We start from the raw sequence: 23,689 nt of genomic DNA, 5'->3' as shown, positions 1-23,689 counted from the left end.
CGATAAGCATGTGCCAGGCCATGTGAGTATGGATCAAATCGGTGGCAAGTTGAGGTCCGCACCCGTGGCAGGCCACGCAAGATCACTATACGCCTCTGGCGGTAGCAGATAGTCGATCCCGCCATTTCCTCCGTCCAATGCCCACTCAAAATCAGTCAGGAACTCATCATTCAGAAACCCGTGTTCAGACCCAACAGTCGCCATATTCGAGATCGGCCCGAAGAGTAGGTCATTGTTGCTGTTGGTATTGCTAACCTCGTTACTGCCGCCATCCTCATTATTTTCCGGTGCTGATGGTAGTGCATCAGGCTCATACTCCTCCCTCCACCACCACGCCATGTCAATAACAGGCGATATGACCAGACGACTCCTGATCCGTAACGTCCCATACTCCGATCCATCTGCCTTCCGAAACGCTTTTGCGCTATTCCACAACTGATTCAGCGCATTCGAGCATTTGGATGCAATATCTTTCGCATCCAGGATCATATATTTCATCAAATTGAGTCCGCTGAACAGCGCATTTTTGGCCTTTTCGCTATCAATTTTGCTGCTCATTGAGCTTTTCAATAAACGAAGCAAGACACTCGATGCTAAGATTAGCGCGTTGATGATGAACATGGGACTACCGGCGTAGGTTTCGGGTTTGTCGTATAAAACTCGCACATGGTCGATTACAGAGCACGCGGTGCTTGTGAGACGTAAAAAGCAGCTATCAAAAGACCCGCTAAGGTCTTTGTAGAGGTAGAACACTTGAATTTGCAGACGCGCGATGGTGGGATAGAGTGTGTTGTGATCTACGTAGTAAGTAACGACGCTAGCAAAATAGAAAGGACGTAAAACGTACTAGGTGGAAGTTGTGCGACCAGATCACGTAATTGAGCCTCATGCGCTCGTATCAATGCGGACATTGCTCGTTCGTGCTCGGGGGATGTATTCCGAACACCAGTTGTAAATATCGAGATGCAACATTTGGTCACGATATCCAAACATCGCAATTGTAGCGCAAGGATAGGAGTGAGTTGGCGAGTCAGCTTGTGTCCCGAATCTGGCACAAGATCGAGCATTGCTCGTGGCGGTTGACCTTTGCAAAGACATGCCCTAATTCATTAGCTTAGCTCCATGTCTACCAGAACTAGAACATACCGCTGATAAACTATTATACAATACGCCCATAATTCAGACCGACGCTGCATATCCATCATAAGAATGCTTTTATTCGTGTGTGACGGCTCCGACCTCAATGCCCGCATATTCCGTCCAAACTCGTGGCTGGCCATGGGTATATGAATCCCATTCTGCATAGCGATATGTAACAGCCATCCGCTGATTGAAAAGAATGCCTCGAATCCAGGGGGCGGCCACGTCAGAAAGAGCAGAAATGACTGAATCTTGAATACTGGCGCAGCATTCGTGCCCATCGACAACAATACCATCTCTAGGACCGGCTCTGCCAGCGTCGGAAACAGAGTTGGATTCTTGCTATAATTTCGACTTGCGACGAAAATAATTGTCCAGAACAAAAGCGTAGATTGGTCGTAATATGCATTGGGCGTAGTATTCGAATCGAGAATTGGTAGGAACGGGGCGTGATCTTGGAAGAAACTGTCATTGTCGAGTCAGCATCACCACCCAATGACACGCTGTTGGAGAACTAACTGACATTTGAAATATGTCGTCAATCTCCCCAGCATCAACTATCACTCCCTTGAGTGACCTCGCCTGCGTAGGCCCATCGCTCCCTGCCGGCGACGTGATAGCCTGCAACACAACTGGCGCAGGCCTTGCATTAACAGGATATGATTGCTGATATATTGCAAGCGGATCGATAGACTGCGTTGGCGAAGTACCTGTCGTCGATGATCCCAGACTCTGCGGTGTATGACTCAGATCCGTCATACCATTCAACACAGCCGGCGACATAAGTCGATTTCGCGGCCGGGTGTCGTTGTTGCCATTTAGTCGTTTGCGTAATTCCTCGGCTTCATGTTCGAGTTGCGACAGTCGTCTATACATTGTCAGATTTGTAGTCACTTATTTTGTCGGGTTGAGAAGACGAACTTTCGTTTATGCTCACGTTTGAACGGGTCGGATATCACGCATGTTGCGCCGACTTTGCGACAGCGCGAGCACGGCGCATCGGGGTTGAGGTAAGCGTCGCATTTTGCCTGCACAATAAACCGTGTCAACTTCTGGTCGTAGGTGTGTCGATAGTCGTGGGGTGTACCTTTTGCTGTCTGCACTCAGTGCATGCTTTCTTATGTCGCGCGGAGACGGGTCTATAGTCGAGTCAGCGGAAGCTTCGTGCATCACTCGACGAGAATGAAAACATACGCTTTGTCCGACTCGGGCATAATTACTATTCCATGAGGAGTCAGTAGTGCTGATATACGTGTAGTGAGGTAGATGCCGCACAAGGTCAAGAATGATGGAGTTTATTTCGGGCGGGTGGGCCTAGCCGGTGTCCACAAGCTTATCTCCGCGCTATACCCGGACAGGCTCATTTCATTTGTGATGCACCCGCCATAAGCATACTTAGATACAATCACTCCGTATATCTATGGACGAGAATCGAGACGAATTTAATAAGATGAGAAAGGATTGGGTAGATTATCCGTATATGAAATCAAAATCTATAATACAGGCCAACGCTCGCAGATATATACACGTCATATTCCAAACAAAGAAAACACGTGATTGTGTAACACAACTAATACTCGCGACTCTCCCCAATATCGCACACATCAAACGCTCCCGTCTCAGGAAGACCGTTCCTCTTCATAGCTTCCTTAAGTTTTCGCGGAGGCTCCAATACATCCTCTTCTGTGAGAACCCACGTACCCCAATGCATACCAAGCGCGTTCTTACATTTGGTGTCTTGGAAAATGTTGACTGCATCGTGCGGATCGGCATGCATGGGACTCATCAGCCATCGAGGGTCGTATGCGCCGATGGGGATAAGGCCCAGGTCGAATGGCCCTCTTAGTTCGCCAACTTGCTTGAACGCAGGGCAGACAGGGAGATTGTATTCTTCTGCGTGGTCGTCTTCGACGCCTTTAAGATTGCAGACTGATCTATAGCCAGTATCTCTGTTGAAATCAGCCCTGTTCTCAAGAGAGCAATAGAGGTGAATGGTGCTTACCCTCCAAAATAAATCTTCTTCCCACCAGACTCGACACCCCACGACGCCCATAATGTCTTGGCACGATCAAATGCGCCTCGCGCAGAAGTATGTTGGCACGGCAGACAACTGATACGACCTACAATCTCAGCATCTTTTGTAGCTGGCGCATCAGGTTCCGTGACTTTCTTGACGCCGCTCTTTGTCGGCGACAATGTCAAGTCGCGCTCGTCCCACCAGTCCAATTCCGTCACATTGTTTATTCCAGCTTCCTTGAACCACGACGCGTTTCCCAACGGCACGAAAAAGTGGCAATTGGGATGTTTCTTCGAAATAGCCTTTACAGTTGGCAATGACAGGTGATCGTAATGGTTATGAGATATAACAACCATATCGATGATGGGTATCTCGCTAACGTCGCAAGGAGGCTTGGTGTATCGTTTGGGACCTAGCCAGGAGAAAGGCGAGCATCGATCTTCAAAGACCGGATCAAAAAGCACGCGAAGACCGCCGGGGAATTCGGCATAGAAGCAGGCATGCCCTAACCATGTCGCTCGCAGTTTGGACGTTTCGCGGGAAGGAAGAAAGTTTGGTTTGTGTACGGTCACGGTTGGCGGCGTGGTATCGGGCCATTTCAATTCTCCAGTCACGGCTCGTCTAGAGGAGTCAATCCGCTGTCACATTTTTCAGCCGTGTTCAGTCGAAAACACTCACTTCATCATCTCCGATCCTATACTCAAAGGGTTGAGTTCGACCCACGAACTAGACATGTCAGCTCGTCATTACGATAAGAACAGCCAGACCAACATACTCCCAAGGGTTATGGAACCGGCCCTTTCCATGGTGAGGTTTGCTAGCAGCATCATCCGGTACCGTGGAAGCCGGCGACGCCGACACGGTAAGCGCGTACAAGATGGCAGAGGTGGTGGACGACATATTGCGTTGGCTCAAGAACGACTTTGGCGTCCGATTTCCACGACGCCAGGTCGCAAAGAGCCGTTTTATAAAGGGACGCATTCGAGTTTCTCCCGCTAGTATGTAAAGACGATGAAATTCGGTAGCCTGGTAGAATCGCAGAGAAGGATTAAGGCTAATCTATTTTAGCATTTTGCAGGCTAATACTGAAGAAGGCAGAGTAAGCACTAAAGCCGTCCGGACTTAAGAACGACTCGCCATAAAAACGTGCAATCGTCCAGGCGATGCCAAGCTTGGCGCGGAGTCGGAGATCGAGGGCCACTGCCGAGGACGGACCAAATTCATCCATCCCTGTCTGAAGAATTGTCTGAAGAAATGTCTGAAGAATGGGTGCCATGAAATATTCGTAATAATTAAGAGCTCTAAAAGATGACGAGATGAGACTTGGCCAGAACAACGACTGGCATGAAGACGTTTATTTATCATTCTCGTCTGACCTTATGTCCGTAGTAAGTCCAGCGCAACCGGAGTCAGCTGATTGGTCGATTCACCTGTCGTTCTCGTCTTTTGTACGACCTTTTTTCTTCATCTAGTACACTCACTTATTGAGATCCTTAGTCAATTGTAGCCATGTTGGTACACTGATTCTACAATTGGCTACCGACGGGTATGATTCATGGGTTGCGTGTTGAGTTACTACCGTAACCGCTGGCCGAACGATATATTTCTCGGATCCTGATGGCCTTTCCAAGTCGCGAGCACCCCATGCACTCTAACGAACCCATGTAATGTTAATTGATTAAAGCGTTTATGCCTTTTTCAATAGCCTACCGGACTCCACAATTTATGTCTGGGTCTATTTCCGGTCAGAAGCTACATATTTGATGTATCAGCTATATCTCGATACGACGTCTTTGACCGACGGATGATTTGATATCCCTTAGCTGCATTTGCCAACACACGACGGCTATCACTTCATGCATTGATTGAGCAATAGTTAGATAGCGAGCCCAAAACCGCTGCCAACAATCACTTCACCTTTCAGCTACAACATTCGGAAATCCGCTCACGTGACCGGACATCCGACGGCCCAAGGATGGAGTTACTCAATCCGGCAATAATATCAAGGCCAGATCATGTCACAGAGATTAAAAGTGGGATGTTGGGATCCATGGATGCGTCATGAGGTATAAAGCGTCAAAGTAGGGCGCGATGGTGGGTAGTTAATGTATTTGGTAGCCATTCAGGTTGCAAGGAGGGAAACAGGTTGCCGTATTGGGAAGCTGTCCTCGTGCTCAAGTTCCGTGAGATAGGAAATTCTAGCAGTCGGCTCTGCTGTGATGCTGAGTAATACTTCAGTCGAGTCGTTGAGGGGTGGGAGGTATAAAGTCCGTAATTCCCCTGACGGAATATTGATCAAGATAAGAGCCATTTGACAAGAAAGCGTCAAAATGTCGACTACGTTCTCATCTCTCCCTATTGTTGATCTGTCTCCTCTTCAGAACCCTACTGGGTTATCGGAGTCTGATCGAGTGACTCTCAGCGCCAAGCTCTACGATGTATTTGCTACAACAGGCTTTGCATACCTGGTCAACGCGCCATTGACCTTCAAGCATGCCGAAGTTTTTGGTTTGGCGTTGGAGTTTTTCAATCTCCCGCTTGAAGAGAAGATGAAGTTGGCGAAGAAGACCTTCAAGCCGGAGAATCAGAATACGTATAGAGGGTAGTCTTGCCTCCTCATCTGTTGGAAAGAAGCTAACCAAGTCGAAGGTACTTTCCCGTCCAGCCCAACGATGCATCAGATAATCTCAAAGAAGGCTTCGAAATGGGTCCTACACAGCCAATCCCTTCAAGTCCAACTACCGGAAATTCTCGCTTCAACCTAACAGAATTAAACATCTGGCCTGAATCAACCGCATACACATCCCGTGCGCGTCTAGAACAACTCTACTCCGAACTACAATCCCTCTCCTCCACCATCTTGAGTCTACTAGCCACATCACTCAACAAACCCTCTGACTTTTTCACCCCCTACCTCACAGACTCCCTAAGCACACTTCGCCTTCTACATTACCCCCCTCCCCCACCAACAAATACCACATCACAAACATACACTAAAGCATCAACACCACCTCGAGAACCCTCTACTGCAATAAAAGTAAGCTGTACCCCTCACACAGACTCCGGTATCTTGACCCTGCTCCATCAAGACTCAACCGGCGGCCTCGAAGTACAAGACTCATCCGGCAAATGGGTCGCAGCGCCGTACGTACCTGAATCCATAGTCATGAACATAGGTGATTTGATGGCTATGGTTTCGGGTGGAAGATTTGTGGCTACTATGCATCGTGTGCATGCTCCTACTCCTCTTGCGCCAGCAAAAGCAAACCATAAAGGTGTTGTGGGGGAGGAGGATGAGGAAGGCTCAGTGCCAAAGTTCGGACGGTTTAGTGTACCCTTCTTCTTCGAGCCGGGCGAAAAATGTCTTGTACAGTCTGTCGATGCTACCAGTGACACGGACGGAGTTGTTTATGGGGATCATGTTCGGGCGAAGATGGAGAGTTTTGTCGAGTACAAACGAAATCGAATCTAACTATAGGGGAAAATTTCATTTATTTATAAATATAAGGATAAAAGTAAACAAGTGATGTGATGTACCCGCCCAACCCATCCAGAACTCAAACACTCCATCCACCTACCAGAGTAGGTGAGTAGCGTCCATTGAAATGATCAAATCTGGAAGACATGAACTGAGCGGCCTCCTAAAGTAAAGAAATTCTACGCCATAATTCTTCCCTCCACAAGGTGAAAGTCATACTCATGAATCCATTGAACATGGTAAATGATGCATTGGCCTTAAGGTGGTGGGAATATGTGTAGGCGAGAGGTTATATGGCAGAAAGAAGAGACTGAGGTTGTTTGGCGGAAATTTTATATGTGGAAAGGGGGCTAGGACGGATGGGGGATGGTGCGGATGGGGATCATGGATGTGTTACTGGGTTGGTGATTGGCTGATCTGTTGTATATACTATACAGACTTCAAAGATGTGTTTTTTATTTCGTGAGAGTGGACTTGTAGGGCTGTCAAATATGAATATATAAGAATGATTCTGTAGTATTGATTGTATATGTACTCGTTTATTATGCAATATGTATGTACACCCTGGACCAAACCGCCTACCTTCCTACCAGCTCGCAAATAGCCAAAACAAATGAAACAAAATTTGGAAAAACGCTCACCAAGCAAAGCCTGAATCAGATGCAAATATTATTTAGTGTGATCACCGACCTCCGGCGTCCCGTGTCTCGACGTCGGGGTTCCCGTATCCCTCTCTCGTATCCTCCTCTTCGACAACGTTCGAACAAGCGATATCCCTCTATCCGAACTATTCGTTGACGGCCTAGACGCCGGCGATTCGTTCCGATTCAGTCTATTTGACGGCCCTTCTGACGGGTATCGTTTCGACGAGCCAAGCGACGGCTTCACGAATGCAAGCCCCGGTGATTGAGAGCGGCCTCTTCGCGTAATACGTTCTCTTTGCGCTGACGACGATGTCACGTTCTGCTGTGTACCGCCAGACACCGAAACGGAATATCCCTTCGACTGCCACTCCAGTACAGCCCGTTGCCGCTGCTCATTAAACTGCGACGTCGAACCCCCCGTCGCCGGTCTCGACGGACTATCCGATACAACTCGCACCTCCGCCTCCCCTGTGTTCGCCGACCTCGCCCTTCGCCCCGATGATCCATTCGCATTCGGCGCGGCCCGCTCTCTCGCCATCTTCAACAACCTTTTAACCAACACTTTATGCGACTTGTGCATACTCTTTTTCACAAAATGCGTCAAGAAGAAATTACACTTCAAATCGCAATCTTCCCGCAAATAAAGTCCTTCCTTAGGGATACCGTATTGCTCGGTGCCTATTTCGGGAGCATGGCGTTCCTCGCCCGGCAGCCAGCCTAGTAATTGCCATTTCCCGCGAATTTCGAGACCGGCGGGGGCGTGGATGTGTGTTTGCAAGCCGTTGGGAAGGTCGTGCAAGCATGCGGTGTAGGTGACGCTGCCGGTCAGCGAGGTGCCCGGGATGTATTCGATTTTATCGGTTATTTCGTACCATGCCGATAGATGTTCGTCTGGCAATGCGTGCTCGGGCGGCGTGGTGCGGCCGTGGTGTGTGACGAGGGGGTTCAAGGTGATGATTGTCGAGTGGTCGTGCAGCAAGTCGAGGACTACATCGCGGGAGACGTATGAAGGGAGAGGAGTGATGTGCGTAATTTGGGAGCGTTTGTTCATGGTGGCTTGTCACTGTCAGAGCATTTTGCTTCGTTTAAATCGCCCTCGCTTTGTCCGCGGCGTGTCGTACTTTATTGTCGTCGGACTCGAAAGGGGCAACACAAATCCTTATACGCTCGGCAGGGACTTTTCGGACATTGTGATTTGTCCAGTCCGGCGCACTGACATGGATTTGTTGACAATCTTTATGCGATGAGTGACGATGAGGATGCTCAGCCTCTCGCCCGAAGGGGATAGCCTGGTAGCCTTACAGCCTTAATATTATGTGCTAACTTTAATCGGCATAGTCTTGTTTTCGTCTAATGTAAGCTTTCTCTACGAACTCACGAAGTTCTTTTTGCCCAACACTTTATGAGAATTTTATTATGACCTACACACTATGGAACATCTTCTGACTCGCCTGTTGTACACGGTTAACACTGAATCAACGCACTCGATGCGACGTTAACAACACAGCTACAACAGCTCCTGTGGGTCATAATACCGAATCTCTCGAAATAGGATTTGTTCGCGTGCCGAATGTAAGACGCTTTACTAATTTTTTTAGTCATTCTGATGATGCAGCTGATGTTTACGTTTTTTTCTGGCCGAAATTTCCGGTGGCAGCCGGTATGGGACTGAACTCGAAGTCAAACTGAAACAATACTGATTTCAGAACGTTTGGCTAGGTTCAAGGTTTGCACGTCGGTCATCCCGCTATGCTGGTCTGAGAATGTCTAGGATTCCGGCTTGAGACGACCTGCTTCTGGAGATGTTTCAAAATATACGTGGAGTCTGTTTCATCTCAAGACAACTCTTCATCGACGTCACGCTTCAGCTTGAAACAACGAAGTTAAAATCAGTCAAGTCTATTTACATCTACGGCGATCTGCAATGGCCTGAATGAAGACTGCGATATGCAATACGATGGCGAGTGGACTTTATTTACATGCTTGCACTCACGTTCTTCAAAATAAATACAGCGAGTCTACTCCTCTGGCAACCACGTAACCCCATGCATCGCCGCTTCCCTCTTATCAGCAGCACTCTAAACAACAGTCAGCTATTCTCATCTGCGTCCCCGGGAATTATGTCGAGATACAAACCTGCAGTTGTGCCGCATAACCTCCCTTAGGCACCATCCCACCCGTATACATAGACTCGACCGACTGTGCCTCACTCGCCTCTTCTTTTGTCACATACACCGGCCCCGGGTCTTGCACCGCTGGTAATCCCAGCACTTCATTCCGATCAGCTATCGATCGTACCTGCGCCGATACACTCGCAACGCCGGGCGGGGCATTGAATGCTCGTCCCTATTTCACCCGTCAATTTAGCATGCCATCACACGTAGGCCAGGGATACGTGAGTAAATAGTCCGGTGAAAGGAACAACCGTCCCAAGATTGTCATTGTACGGGGTTCATCGGAGGGTCTACCGTCACTTTTACAACATACCTCAGCAGATTGCAATTGTCGCGCATCGTCCTGCGTGATGTGCGAAGGCGGTTTGTGTGATAGTTCGTCAAATTTGGCGTCGAAGTTCATTTGTTTTGATGCGAGGGAGTGGGCGGTTGCTTCGCTCATTAGAATTCAACAGTCGTCAAAATAGGGCGACAGGGAGGGCATACCAGCAGGACCACCCTTTACAGGACCTCCGCCCGTCAACTCACTCTCCGCCTGTGCAATGATCGACACATCCTCAGAGGTAAAGCGTTGACCTGCTGCGGCGGCGCGTTTGATTTCGTTTACACTGGGAAGGTCCTGATATGATGACATTTTCCTATAACATACACAAAAATAAAGCTCTTAGATATGCGCAAAGTATCCATGTGGCTGTGAGGTGCACAGTTGCACAAGCAAATTTATAAGATACATGCTTAAATGATGTCAGAACTGCGACGTGGTGGCTAAATATTGCCTCTATAACTATGCTAAAGTTGATTGGTTTAATTGCGCCTGAATACGTTCTCTCGAGATTGGATACATAGCCCTAACCCTACTGCAACATTTCTTACCTAGAATTTCTTAAAATAGATTGATTTACAACGACAAAACCCTCTTTTTTTTAAAATTGAAATCCAATTTAGTATCATTCAGCGATAACCTCAAGGGTACGTGCATCGCAGCCCCAGGAACACTGAGCAGATGCCCAGAAAAAGAGGGCCAAATGCTCATCCTTTCCTATTCGGGTCAATTCTGCGAGCCCCCGCTAGATTGCGAAGCCCTAAGTTCGCGTCTAAATATGGAGAACCAACACCAACATATTGATATGCTATGGTTGAGGAAAGCGATTGGTTTGTGGAAACTCAAATGTTTGATTTGAGTTGTTGATTGTCGAAGCTTGTTCATCTACATAGGTCTTAGCACGGTGAGTACTTGTGGGGATATTTATCCAGCTGAGTAGATAAAGATAGAATGTGAAAAGACCTTGAAATATATAAGAGGCGTGAATGTCACGAATTTTTGTATATTCTAGTAAGCTCCTCCATCTCTCAATTAGCAACAACAAAGTAAATCAATTAAAGCATCCTCGCAATGGGTCAACTCATCAAACGTCTCGGCAGCGGTATCGGCTTCGTCTCTGAAGCTATTCACGATAGCCGTTCACGCTCATCCAACAAATCCTCCAACACAAATCTCACTCCTTCTTCTACTCGCGAGCTCTCGACGCAAGAGAGCGGCGACAACACGGCCGCTCCTCACTATGGCCAAGAAGCACCCGACACACTTTCCGCAGAGCTCGACACCGGCCTAAGCAAATCCATCGACCGAAAACTCACCTTAAACGAAGATACCGAAGAAGAGGACAGATACCTCGAGCGAGATCAAGACGAAGCAATCTGGCAACTCGACGAAACCGCCCAAGAAGTCGCACCACCCACATACTCGGAAGTCGAATCGACCCCTGTCGCAGACGAATCGGAAGAAACTAAAGAGAAAAAAGAAGAAGCCATGGTGCGCGCTATACTGCAACTCGCGGATCCAATCAACCCTTCAGCTAGAATTCCATACCCTGTAATCATCCCCCAACGACGACCGGGAAACAAAGATCGCGGTTTTGTGCACGCCTACGCCCCCGTGCTAGCAGAATGTGGAATCGGTCAGGATGTATTTTTAGGGTTTTTGGATTCATTTTATAAAGCTAGCAAGGTCCGGCCTTCTCTCAGCATTTGATTCCTTCCTGTGTAGGTACTGACGAGAGACAGGCTTCACCGTGGATAGAAGTAGTCTACTTCGCCGCCAGCATAACCGGCTGGGTCCCCGAATTGACAGTATCACTTACCAGTCTCGCCGTGCAAATCGCCGTCGGCACAGCACGCGAAATCCAAACCCGACACCGTCGCAACAATTTCCTCGATCGGGTGAATCAAGACCTTTTCATGCCTCGCGGCCTCTTTGCAATGATCATGGCATTCAAAGACAAAGTCCCCGGCGAACAGACAGGACCCTTCAGCAAACTCTCCAAAGCCATGGGCGGCCAAACCGTGGTCTCAAAGCAGAGATTAGATCTCAATCAAGCGGCCGCAAAATGGAGTAATGCAGACCCTGCAGAGACCAGGACGACGAGACTGAGAAGGAATCTGAGGTTGACTAGTGGTGCTACTCATGGAGAGATTGAGTTACCCGAAGCTGCGCCTTTGGTGTATCCGGACCTCGACAGGGCTGCCTTGCGAGCCATTGAGGGGAAGGACCCTGAATCAGAGGGGACGCGGACTAAACTGAAAAGTGCGGGTAGTTGGGTTGCGGATTATATTGATCGAAAGGCGCAGGCGGAATATGTATGCCTTCTTTTCGGCTTTCTCTTTTTTTGAAATCGATATTCTAATGTGTTGTTGAATAGGAAGCAGATCACCCTGGCTCAGCACTAGCAGTCCCCGCTTCCCAACGCAAACAGTTCAATTCACGATACAACGACCCCAATCATCCCGCTATGAACGGCTCCCTCATCTCACTCGTTACAGGCGGTAAAGTCGGCGGGCAACCCAAGAAGTCGCTTTTCGAAAAAGTGGGCGATGGATGGAACGCAATGCGTGAGTCTTCTAACAAAGATGCCACTGCTGGAACCACAGACCAAAAGGAAGGAGGCAAGCCAGCTCCGCCACGAAGAAGAAAAAGTGGTTTGCTGGGGAAGAAGTTGCAGCCGGATGTTCTGTATTTAATTATTGTGAATTTGCCGACGGAAGAAGAGATGAAGGAGTCGCTGGAGGGGTTGGATAGGGCTGTTGAGCAGGTGGAGCAGGCTCATGCTTGATTGGGTAGTTTTGTGGGTTTAATATAATATTACTGTTTGATCTCCTGCTGGTGGATGCTGTGCGATTAGTCTATGCTTGGGCTTTGATTTTGAACCGTTGTGGGGTATAGAAACTCCAGAGACTCATAGCAGACTCATTTAATCGATTTACGGATAATCTTTGACCTTGTGCGGCTTCATAATTCACGCCAAGTTGCATACCTCAGTGGTATAAGACCATTTCGGTGGTGATTAGGAGTTAGGTGGCAGTTCGTATACTTGTCATCGAGTCAAATTGGACCATCGGTGGGAAAAGTTTAAAGACTTTAATTTTGGTCTCTCTCCGTTGCCCTCGTAGAGCGAAGAATTCAAGGGGTAAAGCGGCTTTGGAAGCGCAATAATTCGAGTTTCGCAGTATTGGGACCATAGCCAGGTTGGACGAGGTGCTAAGCGCGGCCAATATCTATTGATAGATAGTAAGTAAACCGGAGTTGGACCGTCCTTGGAAGATTCTACATACCAGAGATTGCGCCGATGAGGAGACTCTTCTTATAGGGGAAAATCATGATGGTAGAGTAACTTAATTTGAGGAACATAGCGTTTATGATGAGTGCCTCCGTTTAAATATTCGGTAGCCGATGACATGGCACGAATACAGTCGCCAGCGTGACAGTCCAAAATCCAAAATGCGGGCTTTAGACAAAAGACAATATTAAGTATCCGTCGGCTTTCCTATGATTGAAAGCCCATATGGCTCTCCCTCTGTCTCCATGCTAGGGGGTCCTCTGGAGCTACATTCGTATCATTCATGATGATTTTTCCTAGATTCAATTCTCCGACTGGACGGATTAAATGAGTAACATTTGAGTCGAGGCTTCAATCACCACTCTCCTATGACACTGTTGGCGGGTTAACCCTATGTATGAGATTATTAGCTATTCCAAGTCTGGGCGTGTGGTCAACTTTTTTACCAAATCTTTACGCAACATTTACATCAAAAGCTTCGACAGAGAACAAGTCAATATGGCACCAATTGGTAATCAAAGTAGCTATCAGACTGCGAATATGAACCTATCTAGTCTAGAAAATACAAATTAAATTATGTGTCAGATGGAAAACCCCGCTGAGAGAATCGTAAAGAAATATATCAATTGCCTCTTTTTGGCTGTTTGCCGTTCCCCTGTCCCACGTAGAAAGCCTTACGCAGCTTCCGAACGAAGCCTTCTTTCATGTCTTTTGATGTAGCATCAGTGCTTTCTTTCATTTCTCTCAATTTAATGGCCTGCGCTATTGATTCCCCATTTGGACCATCTGTAGCGCATTGTAGAACAGTGCGCCCATCTCGGGTTTTCGCACTGATATCCGCTCCATTGTTGATAAGCGTCCGAGCCACTCTTACCTTTCCGAGCCCAACAGCTATGTGTAAAGCCGTTCCTCCTGGCTGCATCTTTTTGTTGATTCGCAGACCGAAATCTAGGGCTGCCTTGCCGCCTGCTTGAATCTTTGCATCGATGTCGGCATCGCCCTTTACCAGCAGCGTTGTCACGTTATTTTCGTGCCCAGCCCAAGCAGCCAAATGCAGTGGCGTCAGTTGCAATTGAAAGTTTACGTCTATCTTACTTTGGTGCTTGGCGTCTATATCAATTTGGCAGCGCATGTCTGGGTCGGCTCCGTGCTCAAGCAAACGGCTGATCATCGACGCATCATCGAGTACTGCGGCGAGATGTAAAGTAGTCAATTCGGCGTTGATCTTCGCTTCGATATTGTCAACTTTTTTAAGCACTCGGTTTACTCCTTCATGTCCAAATATAGCTGAAAGGTGTGGAGCTATAATCTCGGTACTGACTGTGCGTCCAATTCTCGCCTTCCCGGTATGCGAGACTTTGGCCCCATTCTTGAGCATCAATTGTACCATCCCATCATGTTTCCACATGGTAGCCAGCATTAAAGGCGTCAAATCAGCTTTCAAGCCGTCTTCAATTTCGATCTGACAAATCGCATTGATATCCGCGCCTTTGTCGATGAGTAGCTGCGCGGCATCAACGTCTCCAAGTATGGTGGCCAGGTGGAATACGGATAGCTCGGTGTGAATTTCTAATTCTACTGTTGTATCAATGTGGTTCGAGATTTGACCCTCGAAAGCCCTGTCAACAGTAGCATGAATTGTGACACTCAGCTTTTCATCTATTTCGTCAGTTCTTTCTAGAAGAAGCTTCAAGACCGGTTTGTATCCTAAAGCAGTCGCTAGATAGAGCGCGAGATTTTTTCCCGGCTCGTTCTGCTGTATCTCGTTATCTTGCATCATCTTCTTGAAAGATTCGGTCACCTCCCGGGTACCGAACAAGGTCATGACATCCAGAATGCTCAGTTCGAATTGTAGTACCGTATCCACTTTGGCTAGAGATCTAGCATGGATATCAACCCCGTTCTGAGACAGACCAGGAATGCCATCTTTACCACAGAGAGTAGCCAAGTGTAATACCGAAATCTCCGTCTGAAACTTCTTACTGACACCTACTGTGTAAGGTGCATGAATGTCAATTCTCTCGGCAAGTAGAAGTTCAACTAGCGCCTCCCGCTTCAACAATAGCGCCAAATGGAGGCTTGAAAGCTGCATACCCAAGTTCCGGAGGCTGAACCTAAGGCTGGTGTCACCATTCCCTCCATTTCTCAGAAGGGTTTTCAACATCGTCCGAGATCCTCGTCCGATGGCAAAATGTATCGCATTCATTTCAGCATTGATGTTAAAGATGCCAATTTGGAACTTGTCTTGTATTTTAGCTCCATTGCTCAAGAGTAATTCCACAATATCACGGGCATCACGAAACAAACTTGAGAGATGTAATGATGTCCCAGTGATGTACCATTTTTTGCCTGTCAAATGAAGAGGGGCGCGAGCGTCGGCCTTGTACTTGAGGAGGATCCTGACCAATTTTCGGGCGTGGACTAGCGTAGCTAAGTGTAGAGGCATCAGCTTGATCGAGGAACTGCCAAAATTCATTTCAAGAGGCTGATGCACATCAGCCCCATGTTTGAGGAGGTAGACCAGCAGATTCTTTCTCCTCTCGAGAGTGGCCACAGTAAGAGCTGTAAACTTCAAATCTACCTTTCTGATTCGTATCATCGAAGTAGCGTTTACGTCGACACCCTTTTTCACGAGCTCTTTGACAAACGACATGTTTCCGCGTAGGCTGGAAAGTATCAAGGCAGATAGCACTATCCGAGACGTCTTAGTGATAATTTGAAGATTGGGTAGGATGCTCGCTCCATGTTCGATTAACAAATTCACCACATTTTGCTTGCCCCTTAGTAGGGCCAGGTGCAAGGGTGACACGTTGCTTTGTGTATTGGAGCCTTCCGAATCGTTGCTAGCTAAGTGAGATATAGCTCCCTTCTGCAAAAGAAACCGAGCAATGGCTTCATTTCCAGTCATCGCGGCTAAATGCAATGCTGTAATAGATACCTTTAGCTGATTACCTATCGTCAAAGAGCATGTTTCGTTTACGTCTGCCCCAGACTCGATCAGCGCCCTGACTATCGTTTCGCCCTTCCACAGAGTGGCAAAAGGTAACAATGATATGTCTATATGGACCGTGTGAATGCTTAAACTAGCCTTCAAGGTGGCATCAGCGCCGCTTTTGATAAGATGCCCCACTAATTTCCAATCCCCTGACATGGCAGCTAAATGCAAGACGGATGATTCAATATGCACTCCGGGGATGAAGTCAACTCGGAAAGGGATGGAGACATCTGCGCCATGCTTGAGTAGCAGCTTTGTAATTCCGAGATCGAGAATATCACTTCCCAGGATTAATGCGAGATGGAGCGGAGTAATGGAACTGTTGCCGATTCTGCTCTTGACCTGCACCTGTTCTTTTACGTCAGCACCATAGCTGAGCAGCAGACTTAGCAACGATTCATGTTTAAATACCGCTGCGATATGCACAGCTGTCAAGTTCATCTCGACCGAAGGAAATTTCATGCTGCAATGCAGGCCAACGTTAGAGCCATCATCGATGAGAAGTTGAGTAACAGCAGTGCTTCCGTTGATGGCCGCAAAATGAAAAGCTGACATTTCAACTCGCATCTGTGCAACACGTATAATAGCAGACGTTTCTTTAGCACCCAAACGGAGCAGACCGTGTACAGTGTCTCCATTTCCAGCTAGAGAGGCGAGATGCAATGGAGTCACCTCAATGCTCAACAACTTGCTGATCTTCAATGGAAGTGTTGCTTGCACATCTGATCCTGCCTTTATTAAGCGCGTGGCTATATTCTTATCGTGCCAAATAGTCGCCAAATGGAGCGGTATTGCCTCTAGGAGTAGGTCCTGTGCGTTTATAATGAACTTGCTTTTCACATCTGCACCGGATTGGAGAATTTTCTCGACCTTCGCATCGCTCTTAGAAATGACGGCTAAATGTAGGGCATTAAGCTCGAAATGCGCTTTTTGTCCAGTCTGCTTATCTGTTCCCTGAGGTGGGGTGGTCTTTTCATGAACAGATGATGGGGTAAATTCATCTCCTAATAGGGCGGCTAACATCCTTGCTGCTCGGTCTATGAAACTTTCTGTTGTAAGTGGTAGATATGAGGAGTCCATTTCACCTTGCAGCTTTTCATGGACATCAGCACCGGCTTCGAGAAGGAGCCGCACTGTCTTAGCGTCTGCTGTTAACGCTGCAATGTGCAGAGGGGTCCATTCCATGTGAGAGATTTTGTTGTTGTCAGCATGACCTTTGGTGTGTATATTAGCCCCCTTTCCGAGCAGCAGCTGTACAACTAGTGTGGAGTTGGATAATAAAGCAAGTTGTAAGGCGTTCAGTCTTAGGCGGCAGTTATCATATATACAAAGCTCAGCATTGGCATCGACAAATGCACCGTATTCAAGAAGGGTATGCACTGCTTTTGAATGTCCTAGAAATGACGCGACATGCAATGCACTAAAACTGAAATTGAAAATGTCGATATGCGCCTGGAGGTGACTCGTGCAATCTGCTCCCTTCTGTAAGAGTTCTGAGATCACATCTTGTTTGCCGAAAATAGATGCAAGATGTACGACCGGCATTTCTATTTCTGTTCTTATATTGAAATTGAGCTGTGGATGGCGAAATCCCGTTGATTTGCTGCCTTTGTCGGCATTTATGAAGCATGGTCTAGTTATGCTTCCTCCGCGTGCAAGCAACAGTTTCACCACATCCACGTGCCCCCAGATAATAGCGAGATGAAGTGAAGTTATCTTAGCTCTGATATTTTTAAAGTGCACATGGCATGTTGAGTCGATATCCGCGCCTCTATCAAGAACCAACGTAATGGCCTCTTTGTTGCCGGACACCACTGCGCAGTGCAATGCTGTCAGTTGTGCACTGAGCCAATCCTCACCAATACCGACTTCACATAAAGATTCTGTATCTGCTCCCCTGTCTAGAAGCATCTGTACCATTGCCCTGTGTCCAGACAGGCTTGCTATATGCAGTGCCGTTGGTCCTGCGCTCATTTTCAAGAATTTCATGTTCAAGAAGTTTGTGGCAACTACAGCGCGACATTTTGCATTGATATCTGCTCCCTTCTTCACCAGCAACTCGGCCACCGATCCGTGGCCGCACTGAAAAAGACACTGTAGTGCAGCCAATTCGTCTTGAACGGCGAGAATCAGGCGTACCGTCGGGATTTGTTCTTCTGGCTTCGGCAGGAGCCAAGGGGGAACAAATGTCTCTATTTTGGTGGAGAAATACAGCGTCGTGAGCATGCCGCGGTCATTAGTTTTGAGGTCCAGAGCGAAGCCATCTGTTGCATATGCCAAATCATCCTCCCAATTCTTTTCAACAGCTTGTTTACCCATCATAACAAGCTTTTTTGGAAGATTGAATGTATCACGCAGCATACCTGTCACCTTGGTCACTTTTTTCATCTGTTCTCCCCACGTGGTTGACTCATCCTTGAACTCAAGTTGTCGAAGTTTCGCCCACTCATGACGCTTTTTCGACGCCCAATGCAATGCCGTCCACCCGTATGCATCTTTCGTATTCAAATCGGCACCACGTTCTATCAGCATTTCCACCACGTTACGTCGACCTTGGCCGGCCGCACAGTGAAGCGCCGTAACACCATCCTTTCCTCGCTGGTGGACATCCACATGCTCGAGAAGAACATCAATTACGCCAATTTTTCCAGTCCAAGCTGCCACATGTAAAGCGGTCCAGCCTTCGTCATCTTGTAAATTCGCTTGGGCCCCTTCTTGGAGAAGAGATTTTACCACTGCGCTGTGGCCATTCAAGGCAGCGAGGTGTAAGGCCGTGAGTCGTTGTTTTTTCTTCTGAAAATTGATATCTGCCCCCTTCTGGAGAAGCAGCATGACTACATCAACATGCCCGTTCTCAGCGGCGCGATGCAAAGCTGTTCCACCGTCTTCATCAGTCGCGGCGATATCTATGCCCTCCTCGAGAAGCTGTCCAACGATTTTTGTAAGACCAAAAGCAGCGGCAAGCTGCAAGCCATTGGCTCCTTTGATAAAATGCTGGCTGTACCCTGGGTACCGATACCCAGGGAGATGCAAGACCTGATGAGAAGTCCAAACATTTGATGCCATTTTGAGGAACAGAGAGGCCTGGTCTTCTGCTTGAACCACCGCTGCTTCAGCGCTCTCGCGCAAATGATTTCCCCATTCTTGCGCCGCATATTCAAGGAACGGAAATTTTTTAAGTCGAGAACGTAACCTTTGGTCATCGGAACATGGCCCTTTAGAAAAGACGGAGAATGAAAGATAAGAAACGCAGGCACCGATGATTGTTTCGTTTGCGGAACATATCCAATCTGGTTGATTCGCGGTGTCTTGGAAGTAAATCTTTGCCGTATGGTGCATCAATTGCACACTGTCACTCTTCTTATTTATCACAACTAAGCCCAAGCAAAGAGCAACTGATTCTTCAAGATTTCCTCGAAAATAATCCTGGTCAAAGTCTGATCCAATCCTCACATTGCACGCATGTTGAAGCTCTTGGCACGACAGGGGTCGTTTTGCGAGGATTACCCAGGACAGAATTCGACGTGCCATTTGCTGATCTTTGGGAAAATGACCATCTATTCTCTTCAGAGTGCGTTCATATACGGTAGATATCTTATCAGGGCTCTCCTTGAGGGCTTTCAAGGCATCGTTAATGTCCCCAACTGTTCTTTCACTACGTAGTGAGTGCAGGAACGGTTCGACAAGCACAAACCTGGGTCATAGTTTTTTCAGCCGCATACCGGACATAGGTGTATAAAGGCATAACTTACATTCCATCAACTGCTTCAACTATGGAGTTCTTGATCTTCACCTGCAACTTTTTATCTTCTCTAACCAGCTTGGGCAGTTTTATTATAAGGGCATCAAGGACAGCTTTCACATCTTGTTCTAGAGCTTTGATTTCCATCGAATCATAGTTTTCAAAGGATTCTTTGAAGTCAACTGTTGGCCTGGAAGTGGCTAAAATTTTCATCCCCGTGCTTTTCTGATGATCTCTCAGATTTGACAAGAGCTCCCGTACGGTGTCCTCAGAGCACTCATCAAGGGCATCTACCACGAGAAAAGCCCGTGGAAACTTTTGAAGCACGTCGGCCAGAATGGAGCTTATTTCTTCCAACAGCGGCTGGCTTCGATTTTCTGTATGGGTTTTGTGAAGCTCCGTTACGGAACTAGGGAGTTGCGGGGACTGTTGAACAAGCTGTCTCAGGATTGCCGCCAATAATGACTGGAGAGACTGCTCTTGCATTCGTTCATATTCGAGGTACAAACAAACGACTGCAGCTTTTTCGTTTGATGCCCTTCCTGCCTGTTTGGCGTGTAAGTGGTCAACTACCAGAGAAGCAAAGATTGTTTTGCCTGATCCGGCAATACCATGGCACCAAAGCGTCTGAGTATTACCGTTCACCCAGTGAAGAAAAGATTGCGATTCTACAAACGCTTTCCCGGTGTCACGATGTCGTTTCATTCGAGAATCTGCCCATTTCTTGGTGTGCGTGTCCGCATCAAGCCAGTCCAGTATTTCATCACGTTTTTGCTTCTGCCCCTGCTGCTGTCGATCTTTGAGTACGTCAGTATGTCGCAAAGTAAAATTAAATTTGAATTTTGACTTTCCTTTCTTCATATCTTCGAGTTCTTTTCGGATCTTTTCAATTTCTTCCCTGGCTGTACATACGATCGGCCAAAAGTCAAATCATCAAGATCTCATGATCAGTCATGTAGTTCACTCACTCTCTTCCGATCTAGTTTCAATGGCTTCCACTTTTTGCACAATTCTGAGTAGTTCTTTTGCGTATGCAGCCGCTGTCGCCGCCGCATATGGTTGCCATGTCTTGTGTTTATGCGTATCAGAGTAGTCGCAGATACCGCGAATGACGAGGCAGGGAAAGTGGTTCATCAATCCACCAGCCTCCATTTCGAAACACAAAATGCCGTATTTCTTTCGCAACTTCTCTCTCGTCTCGCCGTGTCTCATTACAACGTCGGCAGATGCAATGGTTCCATAATGAATTACCGGATCTCTTTTCCTTCGAGGGCGCCTCGGTACCATACGCTCTTCATCGCAATGGGGACACGGGTATTCCGGATCATTTTCGTTGTTCTGAAGTGTGTGCATGACAGGGTTTGGTGGATCTGTCTTCTCAATATGCTCATAGTCCGCTTCGAATAATTGATCGTATTCGGCACCAGGATGTTGATATTTCTGCATTGGTTCCAACTTTGCATCTTCGGACTTGTTGTTCTTTTCAATCATTTCTGTGATGTTGCGAGTAATAGCATTCCTCAAAATTTCGGGCTTGCTCTTCAGAATGCTAACTCCACTAGTGAGTACCGATGGTGGAACATTCAAGATACCTGTATGTTGAAATTCTCCGCCGGCTACCACCTTCCCCTGATCATACTTGATTACAGCGCCTGCAAACCTAGTCAGAAACGGATAGTCCTTGTCCCGTGAGAATCCGGGACCATACCTAGTTCGCCAGTCTGGATACTGACTACGACATCACCTAACCTAATATCCTCATCGGGACGTGCACTCGGATTCGGTGCCCCTCCTCCAATTCCCACCATCAAACCGAACTGAATTCTTGGGAAGCTATGCCTCATGTCTACCGCAACGGTGGCAGCCGAAGTCTGCCCTATGCTCCCAGCCGGGAGACATGTCATGGCGATATTGTGTCCATTGATCTCGCCCAAAACATACGTATTCTTATCGCCTTCTGCAAGCTGGAGCCCCTCATGCACTTTGTCTAGCATCCCCTCGGAAGCTGTCAATTCCAGAGGAAGAGCGCAGATCCAGCCCACAGTATAGTGGTTCGCCGTCAATTTCCTGCCGCGTATTTGTCACCACCTGCTTTTTTGATTCATGTTCCACAGAAAAGGCATCATACCTGGCTGCCTGGGAAGCCATTGCAGTGAGGTTAGACGGTGGCTATATGATACACGTGAAAGCTAATTGCACATTACTATTCCGAAGAGAATAAGGCAAAAACCCTTGTCATCAGTATACTCTATATCGTACTTTAATAATATCGAAACATCACAGAAGTTCATGCCTCACATGAAAAGCACGGTCGCTAGCTACCGTGATCATCTCCAAGCTGCTCTCACGCTTCGAGAAGGTTGCATTAAATGATGCTTCAAGCCAATTGACGAAAATGATTCTTGAAGCAAATGGAACGCGATTGACTTCATGAAATTTCAAACAGCACGAAATAGAGTCAGCCGCCTCAAAATGACACCTCCAGTGGCGCGGGAAGCGCTGGTTTGACAGCGAATCAATTTTCCGAGACACTTCACGCAACATAACCCCGCGCAGACTGCAAGCGATACATGAGATAAGTTTTGACCAATGGCGAACAGCTATAGAAGCCACGACTCGTATTTCGACTGCTGTGTGCAACCCGACGCGAGATAACCAGGAGCTTCATCATTCGGGCATTGATAAAAGAATCGTTCATACCTGAGCAGAGTACCTGACGGTTCCCCCAAACATGAAAATCACAGGCATTGACCTTTTGCTTCTTACCAAGCAATGCATAATTTAACCGATATTTAAAGCTATTTTTACCCCTTCAATACATAATCAGATCTCGACGTTCGTCCAGCTAATTTGAAACCGCCGAGCCGATGAGCTTTCCGTTTCGGCTATGCCACCTGCGATAATGGTCGACATTATTTAGATGCTGGCCAATACATATATTCTCTGTGGGAACAATTTTGTCCATTCATAAAAATATCACATCCGTGCCAATGTCTCACACCGATAAAGATGAACAGCTTCCAGAGGGCGGAACCGATGTGCAGGACATCGCCGAGGGTGGCCTTGAAGATAATAAACCCCTGACAGCGGTCCAAGAAGAGGCAAACACACATCCAATAGAAATAATCTCCTGTCAATTATGACGCTAACTTCATCATAATCCAGACGCAATCCAAACCTCGCCATTATCGAGACCTTTTTAAAAAAATGGCAATTGCTGCAGTCCAAAATGCCGGGGAGGAGTGGCTGGCATCCTGGCTGGCAAAGGATCGCAGCAAGTACGGCCACTACTACTCGAGCCGTATTCCCAAAAAAGCTGCTTATGGATCATTTCTTCAAATTCACGTCACCAACGGGCTGTTCAAGCTAGCTCGATATCTATTTCATGGCAGAACAAGCCCCGATTCTAAACTCTCTGGTATTTTCTTTGGGTTGTTCGTGGTATGTTCAATGTTTTAAAGAGGGCCACCAGATGTGGGTTCCAGAAGAAATAGGATACTGATTTCATTTCTCAGATCGCTCCAATCCAAAAGGTCCTCGATATTTCGGCAGGGGCTGTCATAGCTGGAGCTAGAACCTTCTTTCAAATACGAGCCACCTGGCGCGCAGGATTTTTCCCGGCCATGAAAGCTCTGCTGCTTGCGTATACGGTCTCCATTGCCTTTGCATCAAACTTTCTCCTGGAAAAAGCCTGGCCTAAATTCTTTGCCATTATAAATTTCGCCATAGACACTTACAGTAATACTTCCATCAAAAAGAGACGACTTGCCGCTCTTAGAAGAAGATATTACGAACCCCGAGCTGCCTCAGAGAAGGAAGACGAAGCGTCAGATGCAGACTCAGACGTTGTGCAAACTCGTAGCCGGCCAATCCCTGCGCCAGCCC

The 23,689-nt window shown here is 47.4% G+C and overlaps 7 protein-coding genes across 7 annotated transcripts; 2 read left to right on the top strand and 5 right to left on the bottom strand.

The window, feature by feature from the left end:
• Positions 1–33: 33 nt before the first annotated feature.
• BHQ10_009844 (uncharacterized protein) lies at positions 34–2,163 on the bottom strand (the record flags this gene model as incomplete). The annotated part of the gene is made up of 5 exons (XM_040882803.1): positions 34–797; positions 848–1,101; positions 1,147–1,605; positions 1,664–2,008; positions 2,078–2,163. The coding sequence occupies 5 exons, from the start codon at positions 2,161–2,163 to the stop codon at positions 34–36; spliced, it is 1,908 nt and encodes a 635-aa protein (XP_040738346.1).
• A 547-nt stretch (positions 2,164–2,710) lies between these two features.
• Positions 2,711–4,057, bottom strand: BHQ10_009843 (uncharacterized protein; the record flags this gene model as incomplete). The annotated part of the gene is made up of 4 exons (XM_040882802.1): positions 2,711–3,089; positions 3,143–3,778; positions 3,836–3,883; positions 3,933–4,057. The coding sequence occupies 4 exons, from the start codon at positions 4,055–4,057 to the stop codon at positions 2,711–2,713; spliced, it is 1,188 nt and encodes a 395-aa protein (XP_040738345.1).
• Positions 4,058–5,487: 1,430 nt separating this feature from the next.
• On the top strand, positions 5,488–6,629 carry BHQ10_009842 (uncharacterized protein; the record flags this gene model as incomplete). Its single annotated transcript, XM_040882801.1, has 2 exons — positions 5,488–5,759; positions 5,807–6,629. The coding sequence occupies 2 exons, from the start codon at positions 5,488–5,490 to the stop codon at positions 6,627–6,629; spliced, it is 1,095 nt and encodes a 364-aa protein (XP_040738344.1).
• Positions 6,630–7,304: 675 nt separating this feature from the next.
• On the bottom strand, positions 7,305–8,330 carry BHQ10_009841 (uncharacterized protein; the record flags this gene model as incomplete). Its single annotated transcript, XM_040882800.1, has 1 exon — positions 7,305–8,330. The coding sequence occupies one exon, from the start codon at positions 8,328–8,330 to the stop codon at positions 7,305–7,307; it is 1,026 nt and encodes a 341-aa protein (XP_040738343.1).
• Positions 8,331–9,297: 967 nt separating this feature from the next.
• BHQ10_009840 (uncharacterized protein) lies at positions 9,298–10,087 on the bottom strand (the record flags this gene model as incomplete). The annotated part of the gene is made up of 4 exons (XM_040882799.1): positions 9,298–9,357; positions 9,416–9,625; positions 9,767–9,885; positions 9,940–10,087. 4 exons carry the CDS (start codon positions 10,085–10,087, stop codon positions 9,298–9,300), a joined length of 537 nt encoding a protein of 178 aa, XP_040738342.1.
• A 759-nt stretch (positions 10,088–10,846) lies between these two features.
• On the top strand, positions 10,847–12,563 carry BHQ10_009839 (uncharacterized protein; the record flags this gene model as incomplete). Its single annotated transcript, XM_040882797.1, has 3 exons — positions 10,847–11,411; positions 11,501–12,090; positions 12,153–12,563. 3 exons carry the CDS (start codon positions 10,847–10,849, stop codon positions 12,561–12,563), a joined length of 1,566 nt encoding a protein of 521 aa, XP_040738341.1.
• A 1,126-nt stretch (positions 12,564–13,689) lies between these two features.
• On the bottom strand, positions 13,690–21,952 carry BHQ10_009838 (uncharacterized protein; the record flags this gene model as incomplete). The annotated part of the gene is made up of 5 exons (XM_040882796.1): positions 13,690–19,756; positions 19,815–20,706; positions 20,773–21,456; positions 21,513–21,871; positions 21,933–21,952. 5 exons carry the CDS (start codon positions 21,950–21,952, stop codon positions 13,690–13,692), a joined length of 8,022 nt encoding a protein of 2,673 aa, XP_040738340.1.
• Between the last annotated feature and the right edge of the window lie 1,737 nt (positions 21,953–23,689).

Source organism: Talaromyces amestolkiae (assembly GCF_001896365.1).
Source record: "Talaromyces amestolkiae strain CIB chromosome Unknown scaffold27.1, whole genome shotgun sequence".
Taxonomy (NCBI): domain Eukaryota; kingdom Fungi; phylum Ascomycota; class Eurotiomycetes; order Eurotiales; family Trichocomaceae; genus Talaromyces; species Talaromyces amestolkiae.
The sequence above is the reverse complement of the archived record's forward strand: the minus strand, read 5'-3'. Positions and strand labels throughout refer to the sequence as shown.